The 16,897-nt window shown below is 32.1% G+C and overlaps 1 protein-coding gene across 1 annotated transcript in view; it reads left to right on the top strand.

Annotated features, from left to right (window-relative positions):
• The window catches only part of DIAPH2 (diaphanous related formin 2), a 791,459-nt gene that overhangs the window by 217,736 nt on the left and 556,826 nt on the right, over positions 1 to 16,897 (top strand). Inside the window, exons 9-13 of the mRNA XM_011371113.2 lie at positions 4,397 to 4,515; positions 6,419 to 6,535; positions 8,721 to 8,839; positions 12,037 to 12,101; positions 15,147 to 15,251. Of these exons, the coding sequence (XP_011369415.1) occupies positions 4,397 to 4,515; positions 6,419 to 6,535; positions 8,721 to 8,839; positions 12,037 to 12,101; positions 15,147 to 15,251 (525 nt within the window). The remainder of the gene's footprint in view (positions 1 to 4,396; positions 4,516 to 6,418; positions 6,536 to 8,720; positions 8,840 to 12,036; positions 12,102 to 15,146; positions 15,252 to 16,897) is intronic.

Here is a 16,897-nt window from a genome sequence, read left to right on the forward strand (position 1 = left end):
TAACTGAAGAGGGAATTTGTTCAAGACCATAGCATTGTTAAAAAAGACAAGTAAAATCTCACTAGTCTCTTTATTTTCATTTAAGCTACTCAGATCACACCTGAGAAACAAGAAGTAAAAGTAAGGGAGGGAAAAAAAGGACTGAGGAAAGAAAAACAAAACAAATGTCAATGAGCATGTATATAAGACTTAGGGTCCTAGGAATACTCAAATTAGGGAAGTTTTCTGGTTACTAACTAATGTGGAGTATGTGCCTGTTACTTGTGTTCTGATGGTCTTAACTGAAAGTAGCTGAAACTCATCACCAAAAAACGTGTGATTGGTCTATTGAAACCCATTTTAATCAGATGTATGATTGAGTCTGTTTTAGAAATTTATATGTCAGTTCTACATTGGTTCTTTAATCTATGACTTTCAAAACTAAGGAATTGGTCGCAGTGAATCAAAGCGACATTTTAAGTGACCTGTAGAGAGGTTCAGTATGCAGTTAGGCACATTCACAAGTTATAGTGTGTGTAACACATTTATTCTTGTTTTGCCACAAATATTTCCTCATGAAAACTCTGTGGCCTTAGGTAGCTAGAGATAATATAGTTCTGATTCTAGTTTGCTTTTGAGTTACCTACTCATTCCATGCTTGGCCTCACTGGGGTTAGTCCTTTGTTTCTGGGAGAGTAATTTTGTCTTTGAGCACTTGCTGGCTATAGGGGCTCCTTAGCATCTTCTACACATTTACTAATACACCATGTTTTCTGCCTTAGGTGTTGCTATTACTCTTCCGTCTTTCATTTCCCTGTGTCTATTTATAATTGAACATTCATATTCTGCCTTATACTTACTGAATGGCTGGTCAAGAAAACTGTGACTCTCATTTTATTTAACTCCTCATCTTTTCAGAAAGAGTATGTACTGTAGTTCTTATCCTTACCTTTTGCACTTTTGTCTGGGTGTATTCTGCTATGTTCAGTAGTCTCATGGTAGCTCATTCATTTGGTTATAGTGACAGCTAAGATTTTGCATCAGTGTCTCTAAGCTGCACTTTTCCATTGGCTCTATTTGTATTCTTAATATGTATTTCCGGTTACATTTTTCTTTAAGTATCACATCTCTTCACTATGCCCTACTTCTCAGATCTCAGTGATTCTGAAGCAAGAGAAAAGTAGAAAGTATCAAGTTTCTGTCTCCAAAAGTTTTGAGATATAACCTACAAAGATTTTTGTTTTTTTCTTATCTCCCTAAGACAATAGAGTGAAATATGGCTAAATATGGCTCTGGTTCTCAACCAAGACATTGGTCCTGTCCCCTTAGAGACTGTCAAACTCTTATTGAGGGTAAGGAAGAGACATTTGGTTAAAAAAAAAAATCCATCCCACAGATTTCTGATGTACAAGACGAGAATTCAGGCAGATAGATCCTGAGAGTAGAGATTCATTCTTTAATACATAGATTTCACTGCTGCTGTTGTTTTTCTTATAGTTTTATCATCACAATATGGAGCAAAGGCCGGAACGATCATGCTTTAATGTAAACTAGATGTACCTAACATGTCAACTACCTTATTAATTCGATATTAATTTGCTAAATATTTAAATCTAAACTACTAGAATTTATAGTAATATTAAACATCTTTTATATATGCACTGAAACTTAATAATATATTCATAGATGAGTCTTTAAAATCCTTTTTTTTCTTATTCTTGTTTTATATACTTTTCTAATGAGAGGAGCTCCCTAATTTTCTAGAATATAGTGTATTCCAAGCAGCAAATTAGACATGGCCATTGCTAATATTAGTAGTTGGTATATGGATCAAAAATTATTACTATTTGGAACCATTAAGTAATAGGTAAGAATAGTTCTTAGTATTTCAGTAACCCCTGGACTATCATAATATTATAGTAAAGTTTTCTTTTTTAATTGTCAGAATCCTCAAGACAATTGACAATTATTTTAATTATATTCTATAAGAATTTTTTTTCAAAACTGCTCTTATCTGTATAGATAAATTATAGTATTTAAAGCAAGTTTATACTTCATTTATGTGGAAAATTTTACTTTTTATAAATTTGTTTTAGTAATTTGGGATAAAAGAGTCATTACATACTACACAGTGATTTTTAAAATAGTATTTGCTCTGTAGTTAACTTACACTGATTTCTTGTGAAATCTCCATCTGCCTTTTATTTAGTTAAGTAAAATAAGAAAATATTAGGTAAATATGTGAGAAAACAAAAGTAAGAAATTGTGTCTATAGCCAGCAGGCATTCTTAATCTCTTTTAAAAGACCGGCAAACCCTTCGTTATTCTTTTAAAGACTCAAATTTGATTAAGTGGTAATCAGTCATGTATTGGTAATGGAGTTTGATTTCCTTAGAAGTACACTATATTATAGTATGTTTCAGAGAATCTTTAAAATGTTCCATATCAGTACAGAAGTCTGTTTAAAAAATAACTGAAACATATTTATAACATTTCACATAATTAATAATAGTGTAATTCAGAAATTTTATAATATTCTACATTGTAAAATATAAAACATTAGTGATGCGTTTTAATTTTCTTTTGTAGGATATTTGTCACATTTGTTGTGTATAAAAACTTTAACCTTTTGAATGTTTAAGAATTTATGGATGCATGTTTCAATGTTGGACGTTTGACTGAATGGAAGTTATATATATATGTGTGTGTGTGTGTATGTATATATGCATATATATTAATTTTAGTGGCACACTATTCATAAACATATTTACAAGGTGTTGAATTTATACATGTCTAAATTTTTATATATTGTGCTGTATATGTTCACATACTATATATATTATATAAGTAATGTGTTTTCCTAATTAAAAACTAAAACATTTAACCAGTTATTTTTACTGAAAATATTTTCATCATGCATATTGCTTTCATGTTTTATAAAGTTCTGATATTAATTAAATGACAGCATTTAACTTGGATTTTTCTATTTTCCAAACTTATTTGAATGTGTTCAAGTGAGCATCTAAAAAAAATAGAATGCAACATAAGAATGAGTAAAGATTCATATTCTAAAATGTGTTAAAGGTCGTTTCTGCAATGACCAGCATATTGGATGTGTCTGGCTTCTGCTCTTTTCTTAATGGACTTCAGAAATCCCTTGTTAATATGACCCACCAATGTTAGATAATTTTTCATTTTGCAAATTTCTTCATTCTCTTTCAAAGTGGGAAATTAGACCTAAAGCACATTATTACTAAAGAGGAAACTAAGTATAATTGCTTTTATTGGCTACATATTCTATATAAAATTATATAGAAACATATTAATAAGTGTTTTCATCTGCTCTGTTGATAAATTTTCAGTTAATTATTATGTATGGGAATGTTAGAAAAAGAACATCTAGAAATTGCATACATTTGTGTTTGGCTTTGGTAGTAGCCATTACATCTCCATTTATAATTGTTCTATAGAATAAAAATAGAAACAAGAAATGCATCCTATTTTGTTTTATTGACCTAATTTGAAGTACACCATGCTTGCATTTCTTTTTAGAGTTCAAGCTCAGCTCTGAACATCCTAGTCTCACTTTCGGTATCACCCTTGAGCATCCACAGTTGTGATTATCGATTTGGGTTTTGAAAGCTGCAAGTTAATGGACACATATTAAAAGATATTCCAGGTGATATATATTAAGCCCAACAATCTCTAGTGTGGCATGCTTCCAAAGATTTTGTTGACTATTATTTTGAAAATTATCAGAGGTTTGTAATGCATGTGCTTATAATGTATTACAAAAACAAATCTTTGATGCCCAAGTTGGTATTTTGTGATTAGGCTAAGCAAATATGAAAGGTTGGGGAGGAGGCTAGACCTGCAGCCCAATGAAAAGTCCTGATGCCTTTTTGCTTCAAATCACAAAATATCATTTAAAATAAATTTGTTTATACAAATTTTTAAGCCATACTTGGGACTGTTGTGCTTGTGTATATCCTTGCATTTGTTCTTCATTAATACAATTGATCTATATTTGCATTTTTTTGCCAGAGGCATATGTGAATGTTCTAACTGCATGAGTTCATTTGCGATCTTTGATTAGTATGTTTAGTCAAAACGACAGCATTTAATTTGGGTTGTTAGCAATTAGGTTTTTTTTTCCCATTGTAAAAGTGATTGTTAATATTTTAATGTGAATAATCAAAATCTGGGGCATGAAATGAAAATGCAGTGAATGCAATGAGGTTCTTCTATTTTAATGTAGAAAAACATAGTATATTTACTTTCAGGAAACCAAGTGCCTAAGTTCATATTTGAAATTGCTTCTGTATATATAAATTAATAATAGTGTCTGGCCTTTATTACCAAAATATGGTGTCGTCAAACTGTTATTCATCTGTTAAGTTTTATGTTTATATATTAGGATCTAAAACAAAAAGAGAACGATGAGCTTGATATTCAGTTGAAAGTATTCGATGAGAACAAAGAGGACGACCTAACTGAATTATCACATCGTCTCAATGACATTCGAGCAGAAATGGAATATCCTTTTGACAAACAGGAAAAATCATTTTGCATGTATTGTGAAAAAGGGATTTGTGGGTGATTTTGTGGACCATTATTAGAATTCTTGTCTGCCAGCCCAATTTATATCCATTTATTTATATTAGAACCTTGCTATAGTGCTGTTTTTGAGACTCATGTTGAGGAACTGTCAGACTGTCCTGATGATTTACACAGACTCTATTGAAATCTGCACAAAGGCTTGCTGTGTTGTAGGTATATTCTGCTCAGTGGCTTGAATAGAAATAGCCTAAAGGAATATACTGCACATGTTATGGATTTGGAGGGAAAATTCATGGAGTTCATATGTGACTATAGGTAATATACTTTTTCAGTTTATTAAATGGTACTGAGCGGTTTAGAGATATAATTCAATTCAAATAAATGTCTTATTCTCACTCCAAGTATTTTGTTTCCTTAGCAAAAAAATAAATGTTTAGATGTGATGGTATTGACTATAATAATGCCGTGTGGTAGCAGCATTTGAGTCAAATACAACTAGCATATAGTTTTCCTGTGGCAACGATTTTATATGAAATGATTTTAGATCTCAGAGATGGTTGTCATTGCATTGCTGTCCACTTGCTTCACACCCCTTAAACTTCTTACTTAGGATTCTGGGGGAATTGGAAAATACTTCGGAACCAAAATGACCTTTGAGCTGGAGTTTTTCTCTATGATGTTTTCTTTCCTCTTTCTACATCCCCCCTCAAAAAAGCTGGAAGTAATATTCCCCCCCTAAAACTCCTAGAATATTTTGTTTGTATCTGTCTTATTTATGTACACTTTTATGCCCCTATGACATTGAGGGTAGAAATATTCTATATTATCTTTTTCTTCCAATGATACTATTGAAATATCTTATACATAAATACTGGATAAATAATTGTGCAATTAATAACAATTTCATTATTATAGGGGATAATTTCCCATAATTTCTTATCCATCATTAGTGACTCTAGTCTGCAGTGGTTTCCATAATATTAAATGCTTTGTATGTCAATTAATAAATATCTTGCTGTCTTGCTTTATATAGATTTTTCTTATAGTCGAACTTCACATAATTTTTGGATCCATCCTGTAGCCATTTAAAGGGCCTTATGAGACTTTAATACAGCACTCTGACATGGGGTCTAAGAAGTAATCCATCATATACTTAATTCTACTTCAGAGAAAATTTGACATTTCAGGTTATTTTTAGGATGTTGGATTATATCTCCTCTTCTACCTTTCTTTTACATCGATTTTTCCAGATCGATTTTCAAAAACTGTTTTCTAGTTTACTAAAAGCATTTACACTTCTATCATTCTTTTTATAACCTAAGGAAAATGTTTCAGGTTTCATTGTCTTTATCCTCCATCTTTTATCAAATAATGAGACATGAATGAATGCAAACAATAATAATTTCATACTTAATTATTTCATCTGTATAAAATAAAACCGGTTTTGTGATTTTTTATCAGTCCACAGAATGCTCATTGGCATTCTATCTTATGGGGCAGTGAAAATAGAGTATGTAGTGGCTTTCATGAATAATATAGGTCTTCCCTCTATCACAACCATAGGAAGATCAAGAGAAAACCATTTTCATTAATGACATTGCTGTTCCAATGGTACCAGCTATAATTTGGAATTTAAAATATAATGAGTAACTGATCATTTAAAGTTTTGATGATTAAATGGTCTTGCAAATACTCTTTAAATCTATTTCTTTTGTTAAAAGATTAAAATTATTTCAGAGATTAAATTTCTTTATGTAAACTTTTAAATACTGGGTCATGGAGTTGAAGGCTTAGAAACAGTAAGAGAAACAAAATGATACAACAGTGAATGCAGCTTTCATCAAGAATCTTTGATATTTTTCCTTTACTGACTTTTCACTGATATGAATGAAGTATACCATCTTCTGTATAATATGTTGAAGGACACGGCTGCTGAACATTACCTATTATCCATTCTACAACATTTTTTGCTCATCAGAAATGATTATTATATCAGGTAAGAAGCAGTTCTGAGAGTACTATTTGTATAATTTGAATTAGATATTGAAGGAAAATTAACGATGTAGTGGGGCCTATGCAGTATATGCACATATAAATGCATAGAATATAAGAGCTTGACAGCTTAAGGTAACATTTTTTAAATGGAGTTAATTTATTTTTAATTGGGCCATAATAATCTATTTATAAAAATGGGGTACCCCAGCAAAAGGACTTTAATAGCAATGAACCAAACAGATTTTACTGACTCCATGATGAATTTTCTTTGCTAGATTATGGTAGCACCAAGTCAGTGCTGAAGTCTGTGGTAAAACTTTTAAGTTCTTCTGCATTTTAATAAGTAAGGTTTCACTGTTATTTCTGTTTTATCTTATTTATCTAGTTACAGATGCAATCTTATCTAAGAAAATAATAATGCTAATATTTCAGCCTTATGTTGAGTAATGTAATTCTTCAAAATAAGTGATTATGATAATAATTCATAAAATTAGATGTTTTAGAGTCTAATAACTGGAAATATATCTGAAAACCAGAAAGTTAGAGAAAGATTTCTAAGTGGCTGAAATTATCTATAAGCTGGTGACCACAATCTTATATATTAACTGTTCAAGAGACTCTTAGTTCTTTACACTCTAATATGTGTGACATTCTAGCAACCTAGGTTTTCTGATTTGTCAAAGCCTGTTTGATTAAAGGGAAAAGGAAGGCTTCCATGGGGTCAAGTACTGTTCTAACAAAAATGACAGTTCTTAAAGCCACATCGAAAACTATTAAGTTCTGAGCAATACAATAATTGGACATTGTGATGTTATAGAGACATAGGAAAAAATGTTTGAAATATCGAATTCTATGCTGCTTTTTTTTTTTTAAACAGGAAAGATGATAATGCATTTGAAAGTATTGTTGTTTTCTAAAATAAGTCTGGCAATTAAAGGGGTGCTGTGGCCATGTGTACGCAGTTACTTAGGGAAATAATTTGTGTGAAACCATGCATTTCTCAGTAACTTTGAATAAATGAGAATTTACTCTAATGTGACATCCTTTTCATCTTGAGAACATTCATGTGAGCTAAAAGTGTGACAAGTACTTGCATTCTACTTAGGGATAATTAACCTTTCTTTAAGGAGAACAGTTGTGTTTTCCTTGTTTACCCAAAGAGTCATTGACTAGACTGGTTATAATCTAGTATTATTTACTCTAGACCTGATGATGACTTGAATGAGCCTCATATGTGTAATATATATTACTACTTATTCTTGATACCAGCCCCATGACAGAAGACATACATATAAGAACAATTAGAAACTATTTGGTTTGATTTACAAACTTGTAGTAGGTTGGCTGGTTATTAGGACTCTAATTTTAAGGATGTTTATGTCATAATTTGTCTATAGTAGTATTTCTTTCTGATTTTTCTCTGTTGAATTTATTAGTTACTGATAAATACTAAATTTCCCCAAATATTAATGTAAAAAGTGCCTTTAAAATTTTTTTTGAAGTGTGCAACTCATTTTTAAGTCCAGAATTGCCTTGATAGATTATAGAATTAGGATATGTTTTAAAACCTTTGACACTTTAAACAAATTGAGGCTATAGTCATGCATATTAAGTATGTATGCTTCTATAAAATGGATCTTTTAAAATACATACATAAATATATGCACGTATCTTTGGAATAGTCTGTAGCATAAGTGGCTCAGTCCAGTTTTGTAAGCTGTTATAGCTAATCTTGAATTCACGTATTGGAGTAAATTCGTCATTGCTTGCCATCAAATGCCAAGATATTCATCCCTTATTGAAATTGAGAACCTATAGAGGCTAGAAACGTTTCTGTGTCCATTGTAGGACTAACAGGTCATTTGTTTTCATCACCTTTAGGAACAACAGCTTAAGTAAGTTAAGGTTGATAAGTATTTTTGTACCCAAGAATGAATCTCTGCATACTAGAGTATTAAGTCTCTAAGTGTCCACAGTTGATTACATCACAATGGGTTTTGTGCTATAACTTCCAGACCATCTTTAAACATAGGCATATTTCTCCTTAAAGGAATGTAATGACTAGGAAGATTTTTTTTAAACAGTGTTAGAAAAAGACTTAATTCTTTTATCATGCTGAATCACCTCTTAAGTATATTGATTCGTATAGGTAGAAAAGGTATTCAAGAATACTTTCTCTTTTTCAGGCCACAGTATTACAAAATAATTGAGGAGTGTGTCTCACAGATAGTGCTGCACTGCAGTGGTATGGACCCAGATTTCAAGTATAGGCAAAGATTAGACATTGATTTAACTCATCTGATAGGTATGTAATATAATACTCAATGTCCTTTGTGTTTTATTCTCTTCTGTATAATAGGCACTTTTTAAAGATAACTCTCTCACTGAACTTCCTCTATTAATATCTGATGAATCATTCAGTTTTTGGATATTCAGTCACTATAATTGTTAATTATGATCATCATGAGAGTTCTGCTTGTGTGATTGAAAATATTAATGTATTTGATAAGTTTGAACACAAAAAAATCATTTTATTATCATATATGAATGCCTTGCTTTTTAGAAACATGAGTCTGAAATCCATTGATTTAGTTTATACTGGTACCTTAGTGGCTTTGTAGAAAGAATGTATACAATAGTGTCTAATTAGTAATATTGCTATATTATTAGTGTTCGAGTTTGAGAAAATAAATATAGGCTTATTTCAGTAACTTAAGACCTTTTAATTCTATCAAAGCAGATCAATTTATATTTCATAGACCTTAGAGCTAGGAAAGAATTTGAGATCATTATGTTCATCTACTTGTATTGCTGAGGTGATGACCTTATATCATCCTATACTGGTAGTTAGTTGTACCTTCTGGAACAATCTCTGGATGATGTGAAACATCGCTTGTGAAATATGCTATGCTATCTGACCTTATAGTTAAGCAGTTTTATTTATACCTAATTGAAATCACTATTGCTAAGATTCCAGTATGAACTCATTTGTCTTGTCTTTAAAGGAAGAAAACAACAGCTGTTAAATGCCAATTATATATTATTCTTCACTTCATAATACAGAACAGATTCACAGTAATATTCAGAGATGAATTCCTTATTATTATTTATCATGTATTTTTTTCTGATTTTAAAACTCCTGCTCACTTATTCTAGGCAATCTAGAGACTTACGTAAGTGACAGAATAAACCACCAATCTTACTTTTCAGCTCAGTACATTTCTCTCTCTCTCTCTCTCTCTCTCTCTCTCCCCCCCCTTCCTCTTCTTCCCTCCTTCCCTCCTTCTCTCTCTCTCTCTCTCTCTCTCTCTATCTCTCTCTCTCTCTCTCTCTTCTCTCCCTTCTCTCCCTTCTCCCCCCTCTATCTGTCTATATGTTGATTTTTCATGGAGCATTTATATTGTGCAAATTTATCTATGTTAACCTTTAAAATATGACTTTAAATGTCTATAATATTTCATTTTATGGAATACCATGATCATTTTGACTAGTCCTTTCTTATTGTACATCTAGATTGTTTTTGGGCTCTTACTTTTGTAAATTAATCTCATGTGAACGTTGTTTGTATAAACGTTTACCTTTCTCTCATTTCCTTAGGATTGATTTCTCTAAGTGAGAGTATGAACTATGAAAGACCAAATGCTTTTTAGGAAGTATGCACCAGTTCACCTTACCTAGCAATTATTGTGAATGGTGGTTTCACTGGATATTTTTCATTGAGCTTAATAAACTCAGTAATTCATTTCATATTTTGTTGAGAGAGCTGTAAGAGACTATTTCCAAATATTTGTATTGGCTTGTAATACCCTACTGTTGATTTGGCCAGATCATTCAGTGTTCACAGACAATTTTTTTTTTGTACTCTGTGCCAGGTACTTACAATTGTGTACTGCTCATCAAGAGCATTGGAGTGAGGAGAGAGGAAGGGATCAAGTGAGAGAGGATAGTCAGAATCTTAGACCCATGTATCATCTCTGTGATTGTGAACAAATCACTTAATTTCTCTAGGCTTCAGTTTCCTTAATCTCTAAATTCAGATCAATCAAATATATGTGTGGTTCTTAATATTTTATGGTCAGAGAACTTTTTCAGTAGCTGACGAATGCTGTGGAACTTTCATTAGAACACATATACACATACACACATGTAATCACAAAGATTAGCAGGTGCTTCAAGAACTTCTAGGAGATCTCCTGGACTTGTCTCTTCTGATTTCACAATTCTGTAAGTCTCATATTTTTTTATAAATCAGATCACATTCCTCCCTAATTTCTGATATCTTCAGATTGAAATTTTAATCGATCATTATCAACCACTGCAAGCACAGCACAGATCTGGCCCATTTTTAATCTCATCATTTACCAATTTGCTCTTTAGTTGCCTTGCTCCAGCCACACAGTTCTTAAAAAAAAAAAAAAAAAGTATACTAGACATGAAGAAAACTACCTACCTTTAAAATATACAGTTTGATAAATCTTTATATTTATGTACATTTAACACCATCATCACAGTCAAGATAATTAACATCTCTATCACCCCAGAAACTTTCTGCATTCTCTTTTGTAGTCTTTCCTTATCTTGAGATGATCAATGATTTGCTTTCTCTTGCTATAGTTTAGTTTTATTTACTAAAATTTTCTATAACTAGAAATATACAACATGTGCTCTCTTTTTGCCTGGCTTCTTTCATTCAACATAATTATTTTGAGATTCATTTTTGTTGTATTACATGTATCAATAGTTCATTCCTTTTTAAAACTGAGTACTATTCCAGTATATAGATATACTGCAATCTCTTTATACATTTACTTGTTGATAGACATTTGAGTTCTTCCTAAGTTTTTGGCTATTGTAAATAAAGCTGCTATAACATTCATATACAAGTCTGGGCATAGACATATGTTTTTATTTCAGATAAATAAGTGTGGAATAGCTAGGTACAAAAGAGATGGTATTTATGTATAATAATGAAAATATTGTCCAAAAGAGAGTTTTCAGTTATTTATATTCTGGAGTGTTTGATGTTTCTTATTTATATAATATATTCTGCTTCCAATCAGAAGTTATTTAAGTGACATCTTTCTTTAGGAAACCTAAATTAGTGAATGTTATTGTATCTCTCTCTCTCTAGTTGCATTCTGGGTCTCAATAATCTTAAGCATAGATTCTTTGGAATCTTACCACACATAATAAACTATAAAACAAGTTTTAAAGAATTCTATAATTGTAAAAGTTGAATACCTTTAAAATGTTGATGATTTAGTCAAATATATGCTTGGATGCTTGGTTTTTTGCCTCGACAATACTATCATTGAATTCAGTTAGTATGTGAAAGAAAGAAAATGTGGTGGTTTATGTTCTATGTGTAGTATAGGTCAATTTCCCTGTAATAGCAATTGACATAAAAATGATTGTCTACGTGGTCGAATTATAGGCTGGCAGCCATCTTTTGCCTAGAGGTCTGATGCAATAATTTCTAATTATTTTTGTCAATCGTAATAGATTCTTGTGTGAACAAGGCAAAAGTTGAAGAAAGTGAACAAAAAGCAGTGGAATTTTCAAAGAAGGTAAAGTTATAAAATATTAGCTGTTATTGTTAAAGTAGTAATTTAATCACATTTTATTCTCCCTTGTTTCTTTATGTGAGGCCTTATAAATGTTGTTTTCAGTTACGTAGTATTCTGTGTTTCCAGATTCAGACATAACCACGGCATACTGATTTCTTCCTTGAGACGATAAAGTTGCTACTATTCCTTCCTTATCACCTTTAATCCATTAGGGAAGAAAAACACTAGCCATATTCTATTAAAGTGATTAATGAAATAAAATTACATTTATGGAATAATATAGTTAGAATCAGTCAACCAAAATATATTCCTCCATTGCTTTCCTGCAACTCACACTTACAATAGGCAGCTCCTTGAAGAATTGTGAGATGTATAGCTGGTCTTATCTGTTATATTCTAAAGTCGGTGCTCTTGATAGCAACAGAATGACACAATGTTTTCTCTCTCTGTGTGTGTGTGTGTGTGTGTGTGTGTGTATCTGCTTAGACCTGCCTTCTTTGAATTTTATAGTTTTCATTTTTTAAATGATGCTGCTGCCTCATGTAGGCTTGCTGGAATTTGAGGTTTCTCTTTGTGTGTTAATACCTTATTAAATGCCAGCTTTATAATTATCTTAATTTTAATTAGCTCTGAGATTGTCTTTTCCTTGTTTCATGTAAGCATAGCTACAATTTTATTAGCTTCTACCAAATGTTGCCTTTTTTTTTGGTTCTAGACCCTGTGAAGCTTTAGTATAGCCTTTCTCTTCCTGTTTGAGGCAGGGAGAAGGATTGAAGCAAAAGTCTAAAAGCTCTCCAGTTTTCAGCCTCTGACAGCAAGATAAAGTGCTTACATATTGCTGTCTCTTCAAAGTTATGACTTACCTTGGAGATTAGATAATCACTTTTGCTATCATATTATAGAGTATTACTGAAGTTACTTCAGGGCTTTGAAAGAAATGTCTTTGCTCTTTCGGTTACTAGAATAGATTTTTAAGAGCTTGAGCATAAAATGTTTGTGTGAAGCTGTCATTTTTATTGGTGAAAGAAAATGTATGCTTTCTGATTAATATACCTTTATAGTTCTAATGTTCTTGTTTTAAGTAGCACATTTAAAATTCCCTTCGAAAATCTCAGAATCTCCTTAATTTTTTTGTTGGCTCTGTGATTAGACACCACAAGACTGGAGCAAATTGTGATGATCTACCTGGTAAAATTTTCTGTAAGCATATGTTATGGGAAAAGGAGTCCTGAAATAATAAAAAGAAATCTCAGTGTTTGATGCTTTATTCTCATCGCCAACATTTAGAATGAAAACATATAAGGTCTCCCATTGGTTATCTGTATGCTTTCTCTTAATTTTGGTGATTTTATGAGACAATATAAAGTAGCGAAAAAAAAGGTGGTGGAGCTAGAATGAGAAGCAGTAGTTGTAAGATCTGATCTCTGCTTTTCCACTAATTAGCTGTAACTCTAAGTAAGCCGCTTATTCTGTTTAGATCTCAGTTTCTTTGTCATTAAAAGAAGTGGAGAAGTTTAGTGGATTTTTAAGTTTTCCAGCTCGCATATCTCAGGCTTCATTGATTTTTTTCTGTGGTTTTACAAATTAAGATCATTTTAAATTACAAGCAGAAACATTGTGTGCCTTTCTTCAAATGTACTAATTAACAAACCACTTGGAGAGGAAAACTGTACAGTGTATAGACACTATGCTTGAGAAGCACACAGGAGAAGCTAACTTTGAGAGGGCAGATGGTTGTATAGAATCAGATAAATCTTAACATGAATAGTAGTGAAGTTGAAAAAGCTCCATCTTCTCAGTGAACTAGGAAACAGGGTCATTGCTAACCGAAGGATCTGAGGTGGGTTTGAAATTTAGAGAGATTAGACATGATTTAGGCCAACCTCTGTGGGACATTTTCCTGGGACTCAAGTAGAGATGAATAAAAGAATTAACTAAGTAGTATTTCAGGTTTGCCCCAAACACTGTTATTATCCAATTTGTTCACTCACTCTTTCTTCAGGCTTGGATCTGAATGGCATTTTATAATTTCCAAAGGTCAAATCTACTGAGAGGATTAATATATACTAGTAGTGCACATAACTTTTTTTGTTGTTGTTTCACAAACTCTAAAGGCAATTCTAGGCAGTTAGATATATCAGTCTTAAAAACAGATATAACATCATTGGAATAATGTATAGACTTCTAAAATGACTAGAAGTGATATTGACAATAAAAGGCAAATGTTCTGTAGCTGGACATAAGCCGTATTCACTGTAGATATGCAGGCTTATTTGGGCCTGCTTACAGCTCTGACTGAGGTTAGGGCTGGGCAGGATGCAGTAAATGGATATTCTCCATTCAGATGGTCTCCTTGGCTTAGCACACTGTAATTTAACCTCTCATTTTTCCTCTTGGAACATTTTATACCAGTGTTTTGGTTAGCCATTTGAAGGAGAATGCTGTTACAGCATATATCATGCTACTGTCAGATTTTATGGAGTACTACTTTTTAGATGCTAGACAATTAAGATTATAATAGAAATATTATAATTCATATTAATGTGCTTCCATTTGAGTGCTCTAAAAGTGTAATCTCTTTTCAAGATTAAATATAGTTAAGGAGTTGAACTGCTTGATAGCTAATTTTTAGGTTTCATTTTCTAATTGAATAAATTTGAAAGTATGGAATGAAACATCAAAAAAATGAATTATTCGAAAACCTAACTTTCAAAATAACAAAAAGATCTATTACATATGAAAAGAGACTTCTCAGTTCATCCTTTTAAAACTTGGTTTCGTATTTTTTTTCAGAAGTCAAAATGGGTTTGTTTACCTTGGGTTGGGGGCATATTTCTAATTTACTCCCACCAGCAAGCAACACACCATTTCCCATAGGGGTGCTTAATTGTCATGAAAAAAAAAAATCAGGAGCTCTGATTTTTTTTTGAGGGACCTGGGAATTCAGTGAAGCAAGAGACACTTCACTTATTTAATACATAATGTTTAAAGCTTTCTCAAAACTGTATATTTTTAAGTGTACATTTATGGTGGTGATCATTGCAGTTTGACGAAGAATTCACAGCTCGACAGGAAGCTCAAGCAGAGCTTCAGAAAAAAGAAGAAAAAATCAAAGAGCTTGAAACAGAAATCCAGCAACTTCGAACCCAGGTAATGAAACATGATATAGACTTTGTGTCATGTCACAGTGAGTTCAGTGTTAGAAAATTATCTTGTTAGATTCAAGGAAAAAAGTGACCAGAGGCAGACTTTTGTCAGTTTCACATTTTCGTTGAAATAACTACAGATTTGATTTTCCAGGACAATAAATCATTTTAGTGTTTGGATAAAAAATAAGGCATTACTTGCTTAAACTGCCCTGTGTTTTTAATGGAATTATGGGGGCTAAAAAAAATTAATCCTTTTTCTCCCACCTTCTACGCTCTTGTAACTGGGCTAATAATCAAAGTAACAGAGACAGAGTAACAGGAGAAAATCAAAGTTTTAATACATATGCATGGGGATTTCACACAAGCATGAAAATTCTAAAGATAGTGAGGCAACATTAGGAATATATGACATTTTGGACAAAGGAGAAAAGGGAGGAAATGGAGTCTTAGACTTCAGAAGTGAGAATGGGCAATTTACTGGAAGTCGAGGAAGAGAGGAACACACATGGCAGGCAAATTTTTGCTTGGCACCTCAGAAATGATGGGACACAGAGGGCTCTAACAGGCTGCTGCCTGAAGGCCTTTTATTTACCATACTTAAATTAGGCTAAGGAAAACATTCTAAGATTTCCTTCCTGAAGAAGGGTTTTCTATTGGGAATCTCTTGAGCAGGAAAGGAGAGAAGGTCAAAGGTTCTTTCTGAGTCTTGTTTCTTAATAAACAGCTTAAAATCAATATCCGAAAAAGGCAGCTTCAGGATGGCAAAACTTTAATTCCCTTCAGAATATATTACACAAAACTGTTTCTGAGATGGGATTTTTATGATGATTTGAAAAATTAGATGCATAGTATTTTCTTTTTAAAGTATCATGGAAATGCTTCTTAATTTTAATTATCCCAAAAACTTTTTGAGATCTCTTTAAATCTTGACTACTATAATTTCAAAACCTATAAACTTCACATTTACACCTATATTCCCTATGATGAAAAGCTTCCATATACACTTAAAATCTTAATTATGATATCCAAACTTTAGAACTGATTAAGTACTCTCAACACATGTTACATTTTAAATGAATATTAAGAAATGTAAGATCACCTCAACATAGATGCTCAGGTGTTGGTTGATTGATTAGGTTTGTTTCCATCAGTCTACTGAAAGATGACATTAAAGTCACCAAAGAACTACAAAATTACTCAATGCAGTGGACTTTTCCTACCCTTAGTCTGTTTCGCTTATCTATAATATTTGATAACTTCTTTTTACTAAATCTTTCTCTTTTTTTGGTATCACTGGACTTCCCTTTATATCTCGGAGAATTCAGTTTCTCTTTATGTTTTTGACCCCCAAATGATGACACTCACCAATGTTCTGTTTTTTGCTCTTTTTTCTTTTTGTCCTTGCACTAATATTCCATTCAGTATCGTAAATTCAAATATCACCTTTTAGTAGGTGTCAAGTCTCTTGAGTTTGTCTTATATCTCCAGCTCTTGATTAGCTTTGTAAGTGGAAAGTCTCTGCTGCATGTTGAAATCAGACCCATTATTTGTGGTCAACTCTATTTCTTTAATCCAGCTTGGTCTCCATTATTTGTTTAAATGTTATCACCAATTTTCTTATCATGAAGCTAGAATTTTGTTTACCTT

The sequence above is a fragment of the Pteropus vampyrus genome, unplaced genomic scaffold, assembly GCF_000151845.1.
Source record: "Pteropus vampyrus isolate Shadow unplaced genomic scaffold, Pvam_2.0 Scaffold184, whole genome shotgun sequence".
In the NCBI taxonomy this organism is placed as follows: Eukaryota; Metazoa; Chordata; class Mammalia; order Chiroptera; family Pteropodidae; genus Pteropus; species Pteropus vampyrus.